At 55.1% G+C, this 15,582-nt stretch overlaps 5 protein-coding genes across 5 annotated transcripts; 3 read left to right on the forward strand and 2 right to left on the reverse strand.

Moving 5' to 3' along the window:
• Positions 1 to 652: 652 nt before the first annotated feature.
• On the forward strand, positions 653 to 3,737 carry N656DRAFT_819287 (alkaline phosphatase-like protein; the record flags this gene model as incomplete). Its single annotated transcript, XM_064818404.1, has 9 exons — positions 653 to 873; positions 938 to 982; positions 1,038 to 1,329; positions 1,380 to 1,507; positions 1,555 to 1,925; positions 1,976 to 2,202; positions 2,261 to 2,544; positions 2,634 to 3,088; positions 3,148 to 3,737. 9 exons carry the CDS (start codon positions 653 to 655, stop codon positions 3,735 to 3,737), a joined length of 2,613 nt encoding a protein of 870 aa, XP_064672729.1.
• N656DRAFT_726354 (condensin subunit Cnd3-like protein) lies at positions 3,735 to 7,248 on the reverse strand. The gene is made up of 2 exons (XM_064812572.1): positions 4,439 to 7,248; positions 3,735 to 4,373 (listed from the first exon to the last, which is right to left on the reverse strand). The coding sequence occupies exons 1-2, from the start codon at positions 7,131 to 7,133 to the stop codon at positions 3,931 to 3,933; spliced, it is 3,138 nt and encodes a 1,045-aa protein (XP_064672730.1). The 5' UTR covers positions 7,134 to 7,248; the 3' UTR covers positions 3,735 to 3,930.
• A 190-nt stretch (positions 7,249 to 7,438) lies between these two features.
• N656DRAFT_776248 (RNA-binding domain-containing protein) lies at positions 7,439 to 10,237 on the forward strand. Its single transcript, XM_064814598.1, has one exon. The coding sequence runs from the start codon at positions 7,492 to 7,494 to the stop codon at positions 9,781 to 9,783; it is 2,292 nt and encodes a 763-aa protein (XP_064672731.1). The 5' UTR covers positions 7,439 to 7,491; the 3' UTR covers positions 9,784 to 10,237.
• On the reverse strand, positions 9,798 to 12,067 carry N656DRAFT_776249 (uncharacterized protein). Its single transcript, XM_064814599.1, has one exon. It carries the CDS (start codon positions 11,636 to 11,638, stop codon positions 10,049 to 10,051), a length of 1,590 nt encoding a protein of 529 aa, XP_064672732.1. The 5' UTR covers positions 11,639 to 12,067; the 3' UTR covers positions 9,798 to 10,048.
• Positions 12,068 to 12,448: 381 nt separating this feature from the next.
• On the forward strand, positions 12,449 to 15,360 carry N656DRAFT_485637 (DUF803-domain-containing protein). Its single transcript, XM_064809814.1, has 2 exons — positions 12,449 to 13,454; positions 13,510 to 15,360. The coding sequence occupies exons 1-2, from the start codon at positions 12,548 to 12,550 to the stop codon at positions 15,066 to 15,068; spliced, it is 2,466 nt and encodes an 821-aa protein (XP_064672733.1). The 5' UTR covers positions 12,449 to 12,547; the 3' UTR covers positions 15,069 to 15,360.
• Positions 15,361 to 15,582: the final 222 nt, after the last annotated feature.

Consider the following 15,582-nt stretch of genomic DNA (forward strand, 5'->3'; position numbering starts at 1 on the left):
CTAAGCTTCCAAGGTCTCTGTTTACACTTTACAGAACTGGCGGAATGAGAACGGTACAACCCTTACAGCGCAGGGAAGAACAAGAGAGCAGGGCCAGCCGAGCAATGATGTATCTGTTAATTACAAGCTTAACAGCAACGAAGTAAATACCAAGACTTCCAGTGTTATTTGTTGAGTACACTCGGTCTTATTTCATGACACGGCACCGTCTACAAACCGGGACTTGTGTGAATACCCATTATCAAATCGATACCTAGGTAGCTTTGCAATGATCACCTTTCGGTTGGAGCCGGTGCAGTGTGCCAGTGATCTTGGTTCTATGCTCGGGTCCCTGCGTAATTACACGCAGGCAAGGGTCCCTGTCTTGGCGACATTCGCTCTGTGGAGTCTGGACCCTTGGATGCGACGGGAACTCTCACAAGCATCGACGAGGAACGGTTCGCGACACGAAGCTCGCCAAACTCAGGCCTCCCCCCCTTTTACCTATCTAGAGGCCGCAATAGATCCTGCGTTCCTATATGGTTTTAATAACACCAAATATGGCCTGTAAACGACCTTGATCAACTGATTCCGCAGGCCAAGATCTCTCCCTGAAGCTCAACCGCGCCCCAATTGCTTGCTTGAGCTCCCTGGCGCCTTCTGCCCGGTGAAGATGACCCCTCGTCGCAGTCGCAATGGGATCCCCAGCTCCGCACTGCTGATTGCGGCCAATATCTTGATTCCTGCTGCCATTCTGATCTTCGCGACTGGCTTTTTCCCCTACAAACCGCTACTCCCAGGCCTGGCCAACTACGAGTCCGTGACCGGATACGGTGATCCACCGCCGGCGCCCTTTGACAAGCTCATCTTCATGGTGATTGATGCCCTGCGAAGGTGCTGTCGAACCGTGAACCTTCGCTACAGATCGCTCAGCTGACCAATTGATCCATTGACACAGTGATTTTGTATATACAGCCGCCAGTGGTTTCGAATACACACAATCGTAGGCTCGTCCGCGTCACCCCAGGACAGACGCGCAGGCTAATGGATTCGATCAGGCTGGTCCGCGATGGCGCTGCTCTCCCTTTTACAGCTCACGCCACCTCTCCGACCGTCACTATGCCCCGGCTTAAGGCAATCACAACCGGATCGATCCCCTCGTTCCTTGACGTGGTACTCAACCTGGACGAAGGCGATGAGAGTTCAAGCCTTGCGTCACAGGACACTTGGCTGGCACAGATGAGGGCGAAGCAGACGGGGAAGCTAATCATGTACGGAGATGATACGTGGTTGAAGCTTTTCCCGGGTACGTTTGACCGGGCTGATGGGACGACGAGCTTTTTTGTTTCGGTGGGTGAGTCAGGTCGCAGCATGGTGGTGAAGGCGGCTAACTGGCGCAGGACTTTACCGAGGTGGACAACAATGTTACGAGACACATATCGGAGGAGCTAAAGAGCAACGATTGGAACACCATGGTCCTACACTATCTCGGCCTGGATCACATTGGCCATAAGGGAGGACCGAGGAGGTATGGTAGCCCTTGGATAACGGATGACAGACACTGATTGCCTCAAGTCCCCACATGATTGTCAAACAGCGCGAAATGGACAATATCGTGCAACAGATTTACAGCGCCATAGAAACGGAGGAGCACCTCCGCTCAACGCTGTTCGTGGTTTGCGGTGACCATGGTATGAATGATGCCGGCAATCACGGAGCCTCATCAGCCGGGGAAACATCCGCAGCCTTAGTGTTCATGTCGCCAAAGCTGAGAGACCTCAGGAAAAATCTGTCGTCCCCCGTGCCGGAAGACGAGAGCTTCCAGTATTATAGCACCGTGGAGCAGTCCGATCTGGCCCCGACGCTGGCTGCACTGTTAGGGTTCCCAGTACCAAAGAACAATCTGGGCGCGTTGATCCCAGATTTTCTGCCGTTCTGGTCAAACGGTAGGCTTGAATACCCAACACTGAGAAGGCGTGTATTGACGTCTCCTCAGAAAAAGACCAGGTCCAGCTCCTCATGAGAAACGCCCGCCAGATCCTAGATATTGTTGTCGCCACCTTTGGTCAGCAAATCCTCGAGCCAAATTCAAACGTGGAAGCGGTGAAAGATTCCAATGCGGATTATCTTGAGTTGGCGCGGGGATGGCAGGCCTTGGCCGACCGCTATAGCAAAACTGTGGACGACGGCAATTATTCCCAGTTGATACCCTCGATTACGCAGGTGAGTATCCGACCATTGTACCGGGGCTTTAGATTCAATCGTTCTAATGGGCATATAGTGGCTTCACAAGGCTCAGGGCCTCATAAGCGGCATGGCTAGCAACTACGACATGTCAAGGCTGTTCTTGGGACAAGCAACTGCCGTGGCGGCTGTGGTTGCCGCATTTACCGCAGTGTATTACAGCATCAACGACAAAGCTGTTGCGTTCGTCCCATTGGGTGGCATAATCCTCCTCTATGGGATCATGATGTTTGCGAGCAGCTACGTCGAGGAAGAGCACCACTTTTGGTACTGGGCGGCGACGGCATGGTTCAGCTATCTTGGGTTGAGCGTGTTCAAGCGGTAAGTCATCTCCCAAAACTGCTTGGCTACTTACCTACCCAGCACTTTCCCCTTGCGCCCGCATACCCCTAACTCTTTCTCTAAAATAGGGGTAACACCTCCGCGACTCTCTCCATTGTCATGCTCCTCGCCATACGCATCGTCAGAAGCTGGAACCAAACCGGCCAAAAATTTGCTGGCGAGCCTGATATGGTCAAGATATACCTGCATCCTAACCCAGTTTTGCTCTGGTGTTTGGCTGGTGCCACGTATTTCTGGGTGCACCAAAACCTGATCTTTGGTCTCAGTGCTTTGCCCATCTGGTTCAGGTTCACCGTTGCGACGGGGCTGGTACTGGCGGCGTTCACGTTCAAGGTGGCCTTCACGCTGGAGGATGCCCCGGAGCTGGTGACGGATTTTGCGAGACAGCTGTTGTTATTGACCTTTACCCAGACAGCGGACCTCGTGTCGCGGGCGAGGGCCGTGTTTATAGGCGTTGGACTGGGCATGGGAGGCGTGGTGGCATTTATGCTTGCCAGACAGAGAATTTCCTGGGTTCAATCTGGTATGTGGCCGCTCGTCATCATTTTCTACGTCCCGTCGCATCGTCCTAACAATTTCCAGGGACATCCACCATCCTGACCCTCCTAACGCTCCTTCTCATTACCCAATCCCGCGCGACCAACATCCCCCTTTTCCTCCTCCTCAACCTCCAGTTCCGCATCTTGCTTTCCCAAATTGAGTCCCTCACCCCTCTAGAAGTAGCCATATCTACGCTTCTCCTCCAGCACGCCTCCTTCTTCGCCTTTGGCGGATCAAATGCAGTCTCTTCTGTCGACCTCTCCAGCGCGTATAACGGTATCGGGACGTATGACCCCTTCACGGTAGGTATTCTTACATTTACGGGGAATTGGGCGGGATCTATCTGGTGGGCTGTTGCAGGTGTGATACTATTACAGTCCCAGAGGGGGCACGGACGGGAACCAGGGCTCTGGAAGGGACATGTCGCCGTCTTGACGTTGTTTGTGGCGGGGTCTGTGGCGGCGGTCATGGCAGCCTGTACCGCCCTCCGGACGCACTTGTTTATCTGGACGGTGTTTTCGCCGAAGTATTTATACTGTGTTGCGTGGAGCTTGGGACAGCATTTGCTGGTTAATGTCGGGATTGGAGGGCTGGTGTATGGCCTTGGGGTGTGGGAAAGGCAGAGGAAATAGGTTTATAGGCAATTGGAAGATAGATAAAGGACACATGAGTGGTACAGCATGGTATCGTGCATTGAATCTTGGGCGTAACCAGACATGAAGCATCATAAAAGAATCGACCCGTATACCCCCGCAACGTAGTAACTAAACCCGTCCGCCTTGTCATACAAAGTACGCATAAATCTAACATATCATGAAGCATTCATCACAGCTCCTCCTCGGAAAGCAGGTCGTCAACAATTGACTGCTCCCGTGACTGCTCCTCAGACTTGTGTATAACCGTGCCGCCGCTGGTGTCCATGCCCTCGTCGTCCTCGTCCTCCTCCTCCTTGATCTGCGCCTCATGCTGCACGATTGTCTTGTCTTCGGCCGGCCCCCGGTCTTCCAGCCCGACCGAGCTGGCTCGGCTCACGCTCCGACGGAACTTTCCGCCCGCGGCGGCTTCCGCGGCAGCATCAAGGTTGTTGACAATCTTGCCGAGGCTGACGTGGATCTTGTAGAGGGAGTTGCGGCTCGTTGCGTCGGACAGGAGCTGGTTCTCGACAGCGTCGCACACAAGCGCGTATACTTCCCTGATCTTGTCCTCGGACGAGGCCGGGGAGACGTACAGCTTCCCGAAAAGGGCGGCGATGGTTTTCTTCTCTTCCTCTGTTGCGCCGGGTTAGTGAATGGCAATATCAAGGGGCAAGATGGTGAGAAAGAGAGTGACATACTCGGCGCATTCCCACTCAGCCTCTCTAAAATGTCCCTAGCGAAGTCCAAGTGCACATCTCCGTTTACATTCTTCTTTTCGGTATCAAGGGAACCAGCCCCGGGGGAGTAGCACTTTCTCGGATCTGTCCAGTCGACGAGGCATGCGGCAATGGTAGACAGAGAAACCATCTCGTCGTCAATATCCGCGTCTTCATCGTCAAAGCCCTCGCGGACGTTGTACAGCGTATGCAGGGCGTCCAAGGCAACGGAGCGCATAAGGTCCTGGTTTTCGGCGCGCGAGTAGCAAAACACGGGCAGGAAATAGTTGAGCGCCTGGCGCACACTCTGGTTGCCGGCGCTGGCGGGCTCGAAGTAGGCTATAACAAGCGTCTTGAGCAGCTCAGCCGAGACTTCGCGATCGCTGATGACGCGGCCCAAGAGCAGCTTGGACACGGCCACCGTGGCGGCGGCCTGCACCTCGGGATGCTTGGCTCCCGAACGCAGCGCCTTGATGTAAACCTTCAGCAACGTCGGGTTGGACGACATGAGCTGCGCGCCGTGCACGTTCAGTATGTCGGTCAAAATGTGCAATGCTGTGATTTGCAGCGCCGTGTGGCCCTTGCTGAAGAAGTGCATGAAGAGGGTGAGGTTCTCTTCAGCCAGTGACCGGTCCAAGAGGGAGCACAGGCCCAGACATACGAGGCCTCGCTCACGCACTGGAGCTTCATGGCTTCGAACCGCGGGAACGACAAGGTTGTTGAGCATGCCCACAAGGAGATCATTCTGCTGCAGGTCGCCAGACACATTGGAGAGCATGCATTGCACAATGTGCAAACACTTCATGTTGATCATGATCTCCTTGATGGCCTTCTTGGCAGCCTCCTCCTCTGAAAGCTCGGGAGTCTTACTCTTTACGTGCCTAGTGGGGGTGCTGTCGCCGCTGACCTCGGATCTAGCCGAGACGAAGCTCTCGTTATCGTCGTTGGGCAGGTCATCGACGATGGTGTCATGCACATCAGCAACAGCCTCGAGGACAATGCTGCAGAACTCCTTCTCGCCAGCCGCATCGGGAGCGCAGAGGTCCCGGAGCACATCAACTGTGAGCTTGGTCACCTCGTCGGGCAGTTCTGGAATGGACAGTGTCTGGCGGAGAAGGGCAAACATCTTGCGGCGTCCAACCTCGTCGGAGTAATCGAGAGTGAGGGCAATGTGAAGCAGCTGCTCTACTATGACTTCCTGCTCCGCTGTGTCCTCCTCCTCTTCATCTTCCTCAGTTTCTTGTTCCTCCGCCCTTTTGATGGCGTCGATCAGGACCTTGATGTATCGCTCCAGATAGAAGGCCAGCTTTGTAACCTCGGGCAGCTTTTCCTCGATGAGGGCCTCGAATTTCCCGTTACCCTCGTTCCGACAAAAGTCGTTGAAGGTCCGCACGACAAAGACGGACTCGGCAGTAAGGGTTTCGAAGAAGTTATCATCGAAGTTCATTGCCTCTCTGTAGTCAGGCCGGCCCTCCCAAAAACCTTTCATGGCTTCGAGAGCAATGCCATTCTCGCCTCCGGAGTTGACCACGTCAATACGTTCCAAAAGCTCCAGTAGCGCATCGAGATTCGGCGGCGACATTTCGGCCGCCTGGCCCGTTTCGGTTCGAGCCCGGTTGCCTGCGCAGTCTTCAATCCATCGCTCGCGGAACAAGCGGCCGGCCGCCTTGCGAACGTTCTCGTCTCTGTCCCTCAGCCCCCACCGCAGCAGCTTCTCCCTCATTGATAGCGAGAGGTGGCGGAAGTCACCCAAGGCAGGGAGCAGCCGCGAATAGACGGCACGCCGGGTTGCGGCGTCTTGATCCCTCGCTCTCTCTAGGAGGAACGGCAGCGTAGTCGGGAGAATGGGCAGGTTTACCAGCAGTGACCTCCTCACATCAGCACTGGGGTCGTTCTGTAACACCTCCAACAGCTTCTCTAACAGACCGCTTGAAGCATCGTCGTCGCTGTCGTCCGAGTCCGGCTCGGCATCGACAGGATTCCCAGCCAGACGCCCCAGCCCCAGGACGGCCTGAGCACGCACCATTGCCTCCTTGTCACGGATCCTCCTCAGCAATCCCGATCGCAGCTTCTGAAAGAGGTCATCGTCGATCGCATCGAGCGAATTAATGATGTGCGAGATTAGTTGGGTCGAGCGGTAGCGCACGAATTTGTCCTTGGCCGTCAGCAGCGGCAGAATGCTCTCCATCAGAAAATTCGTCAGGCGGGTGCCGGGAGTCTCGGGCATGGTACTAGCATCCGCGTCGGCCTCCCCGAGGTTTTCCGTGTCCTTGTCGACGGCATGGCGCAGAAACAGGCCGATGAAGCGGATCGTTTTCTCGCCAACACTCTCGGTCTTCTTGATGGGCATCACGCGCATCACGCAGCGCACAAACTCGGTGTTGAAGTCGTCCTCGTCGAATTCGGACGCCGCAGCGGCGGTGGCCGACTTTTTGGCCGTTGTCGGTTCGTAGCAGCATGCTTCCTGGATCTTGCGCAGCGTGACGGCCAGTTTGCGGTGGGATGCTGTTGTGCGCTGGGCATCGCGAAAGACGGCTGTAATCTGGGTGCGCAGCGCGTTGTCGGGCGTTTCCTCGGGTACGTCGATGTTGGCCGAAGATGCGCGCGATGCTGTGGATGCGCGAGTGCCGCCTGCCGCCGACGACCGCGTCGATCTCGTCGAGGTTCGCGTAGGCATGATAGGTGGCTGCGGTGTATCTGCTGCTTGTTTGGGTTATTGTCTGGCCTGTCTATCGGTTTGGTTTTCGCATTTCGGTTCACATCTGACGGGAAGACTTGAAGCAGTGTAGTGGGAACAATGGAAAACGCCGTTGCTCTTGTTTGTTTACTTACGGTAATGTTCCCAATCTGTACTAGCGCTTGGGATTTGGAGGGGTTATTTCTCCAGTCTCCACTTTTCTTTCCTGACTTGCCCCACATTCCTACGATAAGCGGCTTATCGCCCCTTCCCAGGAGCTTTCTTTTATTTTTTTCTTTGGGCAAGGAAGGAGCTTCGACCAAACAGCCAGCAACACACCATTGGGGACAGCTACATGATGGCAAAGTCTGGGAACAAGAAGCGCGAACGCGAGGCCGAGGATGCAGATGCCGGGACAGAGGGCGGCACTGCACAGACTTCCAATCCGCCGAGCAAAAAAGCGCGTATTGAGTCCCATCGATCGCTGTTTGTTCGGTCGCTCCCTCCAACGGCCACAAGCGAATCGCTCACCGAGTTCTTTTCTCAACACTACCCCGTCAAGCATGCCACCGTTGTAATCGATCCAAAGACAAAAACGTCAAGGGGCTACGGCTTCGTTTCATTCGCCGACCCCGAAGATGCAACTGAAGCCAAGGAGAAGCTCAACAACGAGCTCTTCGAAGGACGCCGGTTGAGGCTGGATATTGCTCTGCCACGGCTCCGTGATACTGCCAAAGTCAAACCTGAGACTGCATCAAAGGTCATTGAGGAGAAACGAAAGCGCGAGCAGGAATTGGCGGAGACTCGGAAGCCCTCAAAGCTCATCATTCGAAATTTGCCCTGGACCATCAAGACTCCGGACCAACTTGCAAAGCTGTTCCAGAGTTTCGGCAAGGTAAAGTATGCCGATTTGCCCAACCAAAAGGGCAAACTCGCTGGCTTCGGTTTCGTCACGCTTCGTCGGCGCAAGCATGCCGAAAAGGCCATAGAGGCTATCAATGGTAAGATAGTCGATGGGCGAACGCTGGCGGTCGACTGGGCAGTGGACAAGCAGACTTGGGAGCAGCAAAAGAGCGCTACGGACGCAGGCGACGAAGTTGAAAACCCGAGCAAAACTTCCAAGGCCAAGAAGACCAAGCAGGCGAAGGATGAGGACGAGGATGAGGATCCGAATATGACCCAGGAAGACAGGGATTTGGTGAATTTCTTCAAAAACTATGGGGAAAACTTAGAGGATGAGGAGGACAGTGATGAAGAGGCTAAGGCCAAGGATGAGGAGGAGGACGAGGGGGGCGAAGAGGATGAAGACGAAGACGAAGACAGCGGAGATGAGGAGGCTGATGATGGTTCTGAAACGGATGGGTCGAGTGCGTCCGAAGACGGAGACAAGAACTCCAAGAAGCTAATGACGGACAACTCGACAACTCTCTTCATCCGCAACCTTCCCTACACCACGACAGACGAGGCACTGAAAGCCCATTTCGTGAAATTCGGCCCAATAAGATACGCTAGAGTTGTGAAGGATCGTGCCACCGACCGGCCAGCCGGTACTGGATTTGTCTGTTTCTTCAAACTCGAGGACTGTATGGCATGTTTGAAAGGAGCACCACGCCATCGTCCTGCTCCGACGCTGTCCAAGCACTCTATCTTGCAAGATGAAACAGTTGATCCAGAAGGCAAATACACAATCGAAGGCCGAATCTTACAGGTTGCTAAGGCCGTAAGCAAGGAGGAGGCTACGCGACTGGCTGAGGCAGGCCCTGGCGGCAAGGGTAAGAAGGAGGATAAACGCAGGCTTTTCCTCTTGTCAGAGGGCGCAATTTCCAAGAACTCGCCTCTCTACAGCAAGCTTTCCCCATCCGAGATTAAAATGAGGGAGGCGAGCGCCAAACAACGGAAGAAGCTCATCGAGTCGAACCCAGCTTTGCACTTGAGCCTGACTCGTCTTGCGATACGCAACATCCCGCACAACATCGGCTCCAAAGACTTAAAAGCCCTCGCCCGTGAAGCCATCGTCGGCTTCGCCAAGGACGTCAAGGAAGGGCGCAGACAGCCGCTTTCCAAGGAAGAGAAGACCAGAGGCGGCGAGCAAGATAGGGAGGCAGAGCGCCGCCGGAAGGAGAAGGGCAAGGGTGTGGTGCGTCAAGCCAAGATTGTCTTTGAGACCAAGGAAGGCTCCAAGGTGGACGAGAAAACCGGTGCCGGCAAGAGTCGTGGCTACGGTTTCATCGAGTACTCATCCCATCGGTGGGCGCTCATGGGCATGCGGTGGCTCAACGGTCACGCCCTGAAGAATGAGGCTGGCAAGACGCAGCGCCTGATTGTCGAGTTTGCTATCGAGAATGCCAATGTCGTCCAGAGGCGGCGGGCGCAGGAGGAGAAGACAAGGCAGTTCGGTCCAAAGCCTGCGCATGCGAAAGGGAAGGAGGATAAGGAAAAGGATGCGAATAGCGGCAAGCCGAAAGGCATTAGGAAAGGTAGTGGAGGTAAGGGCGGGAAGGGAGAGAAGGGAGGAGGTAGCGATGAGCCTCTGCCGAACAAGGAGGCGAGAAAGAAAGCTGACGCCAAGCTTGCGATGAGGACCAAGATTATTGCGAGGAAGAGGATGATGCGGAAAAAGAAAGCCAAGGTGCGGTCGGGAAAGAAATAAAAGGGACCAGGCCATTATTTACTCAGTAGTATTTAACCAAGCAGCTGAGCAGCATCACTAACTTGCTCAGCAAAACCCAAAGTCGCATATGACTTGGCATATTGTATGTTCAGGAGGCAGTTTGAGTGAGGTTGAATATATACAGCTAGAAGCAGCTTTAATAAAGCCTTCCATACAGACAGAATTCATACCCATCGATCTCTGACAGAAAGGAGTGGGGATTTGTGAAGTGCTCATTCGGCCCACCGGCCAGTCAATCTTTGCTTCATTTCCAGAACCAGCCGCCCTCCTTCCTCCGTTCTTTCGAGCTATTGGCTTGCTCCTTGTCATGATCATGGAATTTTTCATCTTCAATGGCATCGCTGGCATTGTCGTGCCCTCCGAACGTCGCGTGCCACTGGTGTGAACGCTCACTCGAACTCTGGACCTGTTTCAGAATAACGCGGCCGTCTTCATCGGTCCAGATGGTCTCAATCTTGGAGCGCTTGTTGCCCCGGTCGTCCTTATATTCGGTCTTGGTAGTCTTCTTGGTGATACCGTCCTCCACGATCTCTGTGGTCTCAGTCTTTGGCTGAGATGCCGGCTTGGGTTCCCAGAAGCTGTTGTCACGTCGGCCCTCGGCGATAGACTTGAAAAGCGTAGACAGCGATCGCTCCGACTCGTTGAAGGCAGACCGAATGATCGAGTACAGGTCATTTTCCGTCTCGGGCTCATCGCCATCCTCAGCAGTCTTTCCCTCGCGCTTCTTCTCTCCCTCTCCGCCGCGCCTGCCAGGCCACGGTGACGAACGAACCTCGTCCTCGAGGAATCTCCCCAACGCCTTCACGACCGCACTAATATCCGAAAAGAACGACCCCATTTCGCCATCTTCTTCCTCGTCCCCCTGCCTTCCCCTCTTACCGCCGGATCCAAACTCCCTCTGAACTTCCCTCCACCGGTCCGAGACCTCGGATTCCTCTCGTCGCCTCGTCTCGACCCACTCCTCCCTCGTCGCCGGCGACCGCCACCCGCTGATGCGGTCACAGACGGGGAAGTACACCTCCCTCAGCTTCCTCGTCTCCAATCTCTTCAGCCACATCACCTCGGCCCACGGAGCTCCTCCTCCCCAGTGCACCAGGTCATGCCACAAGGTCCGCGGCGGACTGGGGTAGGCGAGACTCCGCTCGCGCAGATCGGCCATCTCGGCGCCCGAGCTGGCAAGCAGCAAGTCCTCAAAGGCATCTAGCCAGCCCGTCGAGGTGGATGGCGCGGGGTAGTACTCGTGGCTGTTGGTGTTGTTGTCATTGGGCTGCGGAGACCAACCCAGCTCACGATGCAGCCGGATTGGGGAGTAGGCCGATCGTGTGAGGAAAAGCCGCCAGGCGAGATCCGCGTCGGCGTGGGAGCCGCCGCGAAGGGCGTCGATGGCGGCTTCGAGCTGCGGGGAGGGCTGAAGGGCGTCATCATGATGTGCAGTTGGTGTTGATATTTGGTTGTCGAAGGGAGTTGTGGGAGACGGCGAGGAAGGCGGGTGCCAGGAGTCTGTGGGTTTGGTCATTTCGCTGTCGCTAGTGTCGGGATAATTGCTGTCGTTGTTGCTGGTGCGGGAGAGGGTGGACGGGAGGGACAGAACGGTGTTGACGCCCGCTTGAATGTTCGAGTCGACGTGTTGCTTGAAGCGCACAAAGGGGTTTTTCGAGGGCTCGTCGTCTGGCATTGTGTTGATGGTCTCGATGTGTCTGTTGACGACGGTGTTAGCTGCAGTTTGATGGTTGACGACACTCTGGCGACAGTGGGGCAGCTTTAAGCTCGGGAAGAGGCATCCGCTAATTAACAGGAAATCATTAGAGTCCCGATAAAAAGCATATCTATGCATCAATCAAAAGTTAGGATCACACGTAGCGCAACTTTGCAAGTAGCACGACAGTGGTATTCATCCAGGCCATTCCTGCCACTTCTAGCATCTGGGCTCTTTCCCTCTGTAGGCAAGAAGACTTGTCTATATGGAGTATATGGAGTATTGTGTTACAATTGCAGTTTGATTCCGGCTATGGTAGTATTGTAGAACATCAGAGGATAGATAACGGTGCATGGTTGGTGGCACAACATGATGTTCGATGAATCTCGGATTCCATGACTTCGACGTACAAATACAAAGGATCTCTCTGCTCACCAGGCAAAAGAAGGGCTTCGAAGATCTTATGGACCTAAATACCCGGCCCACACTGTCCTCAGGTGTTTTGATACGTTGTATGTGGCGCATTCACATTCACTTCGAAGTTTGATGCGAGTCCAACACAAAAGGAGCCAACCCTGGGAATACGCCAAGCAATTGACGTTATCCCGCATCGACCAGGTTGCATGCTGTGGTCCACTGCAAGAATGCCGTCTTACTCCAGCGGCACAAACCAACACCGCGGGAGTCGCGCGATCAGAGATCCATAATCAGGGTAGCTCTCCATCGCCTTCCTACGCTAATGCTTTCACGGTTCACAAGCCTTTTTCTTCCCTGATCGAACTCTACTTTTACTTCTCTATATTACTTCTAGATGGCTCTTTGATTGCTTTTATGATTGCTGAGCAATGACGGAGCTGCCTGCTGGGCAATAAACCAACGAGACACTCCACTCAACTGACGCCGCGAAGCGTACAGTACTGTACCTGCCCAGGTGCAATCCGTCTCCGACGGCGCCCATGATCCGCCATCCTAACCGGCAAGACCCGTGCGCCTCAGGGTCGACGGCCATCGTGCCTTTACTGCTGCACCAGCGTGCACAGCGAAGCCATGTATCTACTACCGCTGCCCTCGTCGACGCTGGCCGACCGTGCCTGGTCTGATTGGCCCTCCTTCCTTGGCGGCGACGGCAATGATGCCAGCGACCCGGATCACGAGCTTCAGAACTGGTCGAGCCTGATCGGCATTATTACGGCAATATGCGGAAACGTGCTGATTGCCCTCGCGCTCAATGTCCAACGATATGCCCACATCCGGTTGCACAGGAAGAAGCTGCAGATACGGGAGCGTGCGAAGCAAGCGATGAGGAATGCCATTTCCGGCCCGCATGCCGAGGGGGAAATAAGGGGGTACGGTGCTGCCGACACCTCAAACGGGAATCCGGATGCGGCCTTGAGTGCCTCGAGACCCGGCGACGGCAGTGCCGGCCCGTACACCGAAGATGATGAGCACGGTGATTCCGAGATGAGCCATCTCGCTCAGTCTTTCCGATCCGATGACTCGCGCTGGACAGAACATTCCGGAGAGGAAGAAGCCAAGGTGTCGTTGACATACTTGAGGGACCCCTACTGGTGGCTCGGGCAGGTGCTTATCACGGTGGGCGAGATGGGCAACTTCCTGGCCTACGGCTTTGCCCCGGCCTCCATCGTCAGCCCACTGGGCGTGGTAGCGCTCGTCTCGAACTGCGTTATCGCACCCATCTTTTTCAAGGAAGTGTTCAGGCAGCGCGACTTTTGGGGCGTCATCATCGCCATTACGGGCGCCGTAACCGTTGTGCTGAGCGCAAAGACGGAGGAGACGAAGCTAGGCCCGCACGAGGTGTGGGATGCCATCACCACCATGGAATTCGAAATATACATGGGAGTGAGCTGCGCGCTGATTATATTGCTCATGTGGCTGAGCCCGCGGTATGGAAGTCGGACCATTTTGATCGATCTCGGACTTGTGGGCCTATTCGGTATGTAGACGGTGCTCTTCACACAACACAAAGCCGCAGCTGACAATGTCTTCAGGTGGGTACACAGCCCTCTCAACAAAGGGCGTGTCTTCCATGTTGTCCTCGACGCTGCTCGGCGCATTCACCACCCCAGTAACCTACGGCTTATTATTAGTCCTCCTCACCACTGCCATCATGCAAGTTAAATACCTAAACAAGGCCCTCCAGCGTTTCGAATCCACCCAGGTCATTCCGACCCAGTTTGTTATTTTCACCCTGTCTGTGATCATTGGCAGCGCTGTCCTGTACCGCGACTTTGAGCGCACCACTGGTGAGCAAGCCGTCAAATTTGTCGGCGGCTGTTTATTCACCTTTTTCGGGGTCTTCCTCATCACCAGCGGTAGGCCGCGGAACGATATTGAGGACGAGCCTACGCTTTCTGATGCCGAAGGTATTGAGGAGACTATCGGTCTTTCGCACCAAGACCCTGGGGCGGGGCTTCCAGCGCCGCGCCAACCTCCCCGCCGGGGCAGCGACACAGTTCGATCCCCACGGTCGTCCCGATGGTCCGGCCTCAGCTTCAGAGAAGCCGTCAACAAACCCCTAGCAGCGTTATCTGGCGCGAGATTTTCCACATCGCGGGTCTCCGCGGGTGCTTCGACAAAGCTTAAACCTCCTTTCATTAGCGAGGATGACAGTGGCGATGAGGACGAGCACTCGCCCTTGTTGGGAAATCCCTGGAGAGAAAGCGAGACCCCGCCTGACCATGGCCATCGTCCACATCTCGGCCCACACACGATCTCCTCAGACTCGATCATGTCGGTTGTGGCCTCTACGGCTGCCACATCCCTGGAGGGCGAGCAACAAGTACCCGACATTTCCCCCTCCGGGACGCCCAGTCAGACGCAATCCAGCCAGATGACCCCGACAATACCAACAATAACAGGCACCACTCCGCCCCGAATAACCACCACCGTTGCCTCAGCCAACAACAACACTGCTACTCCGACGACCCCCCGCTCATCCCTGCACCATCACTACAACACTCCAGTCATCTCGCCCTCGCCCTTCTCGTCCACCCTAACAGCCGTTGTGGCCGATAAGCTGCTGGCACATCTTGATGGTTCCGGAACCGTCAGCCATAGCCCGTCAACCGCCACGGGGTTAGGCGGCGCCCCACAAGGGGGAGTATCTACTAAACGGACTCAGCGGTCCGGGTTAAGGAGTAGCTTGTTTGCGCCGCCGTATCAGGATGATAATCCTCCTGACGAGGGAGACAGACAATCTCAAGATCCAAATCAGCCTCGGCGGGAAAGGGGCGCGAGTGGTAGCGCTCTCGATGTGGGTAAGGGCCCGCTTGGATCTTCCGGAAGCAATTCCACGAACTCTGGCAGGGGTGTCAGTGGAGGTACGAGCGGGTTCAGGGGTCGGGCGAGGAGTCTAAGTCATACGCTTAGCATGGGCCTTGGGGGGTTGTTTGGTAATTCGAGGAAAGGAGCAGGCAGGAGGGATGATGCGGCTGATAATCCGCCGGACGCTGCGAGGGGGCGAGACTCGGAGAGAATTCTTGCCAGCGATCCATCGCTGCCAAAAATGAGAACGGTTATTGGAAATGGGAGTACGGAGACGGTGTAATGAGGCTTGACACGCGGTAGGATCGGTGGTCTCTTGTGATTATAGGGTTTGGATGGGACAAGCATCTGATTTGACTGTTCCTATGTTGATTTGTGAGGACACGGGACAACAGCCCTCGGCGCCAGGTATAGCGTCTACTCTTTGTTGCGTTCCTTGCCAGTGGCGGAGCATTCATGTGCATTGGATCGGAGTTTTCCCCATTCCTTGTTTTGCTGGTATCACTCCTCACCCCTATTTGGCATATACAGCGGCCGTTGTTACTAATACTCTTTAGCTGGAGGGAGGTCTCTATCCGTCTGCGATGGCTTCATACATAGCATATAGAATACCACCCATATAATTGTCATGTATCGGAGGCTCTCATGGCCTAATTAACCTCATTCTGTCTCTTAGTTCCGAGTATAAACATGAAAAGAGCCAGGTGGACGTCACTTGCAAGCTGAACTCTCCCACGCATACGGACAGCATGCGGCAAACCATACGCTCCAACATTAATCCTCCCCCCTTGCCAAGC

The sequence above is a fragment of the Canariomyces notabilis genome (genome assembly GCF_033297395.1).
Source record: "Canariomyces notabilis strain CBS 508.74 unplaced genomic scaffold N656scaffold_4, whole genome shotgun sequence".
In the NCBI taxonomy this organism is placed as follows: Eukaryota; Fungi; Ascomycota; class Sordariomycetes; order Sordariales; family Chaetomiaceae; genus Canariomyces; species Canariomyces notabilis.

Bases quoted from the DNA above. Each gene is read 5' to 3' on its own strand.
- N656DRAFT_726354 (XM_064812572.1), bottom strand. From the start codon at position 7,133: ATGCCTACGCGAACCTCGACGAGATCGACGCGGTCGTCGGCGGCAGGC. The intron at 4,374-4,438 runs GTATGTCACTCT...CCGGCGCAACAG, and splicing joins GCTGAGTGGGAATGCGCCGA to AGGAAGAGAAGAAAACCATC.
- N656DRAFT_485637 (XM_064809814.1), top strand. From the start codon at position 12,548: ATGTATCTACTACCGCTGCCCTCGTCGACGCTGGCCGACCGTGCCTGG. The intron at 13,455-13,509 runs GTATGTAGACGG...CAATGTCTTCAG, and splicing joins CGGACTTGTGGGCCTATTCG to GTGGGTACACAGCCCTCTCA.
- N656DRAFT_776248 (XM_064814598.1), top strand. From the start codon at position 7,492: ATGGCAAAGTCTGGGAACAAGAAGCGCGAACGCGAGGCCGAGGATGCA.
- N656DRAFT_776249 (XM_064814599.1), bottom strand. From the start codon at position 11,638: ATGCATAGATATGCTTTTTATCGGGACTCTAATGATTTCCTGTTAATT.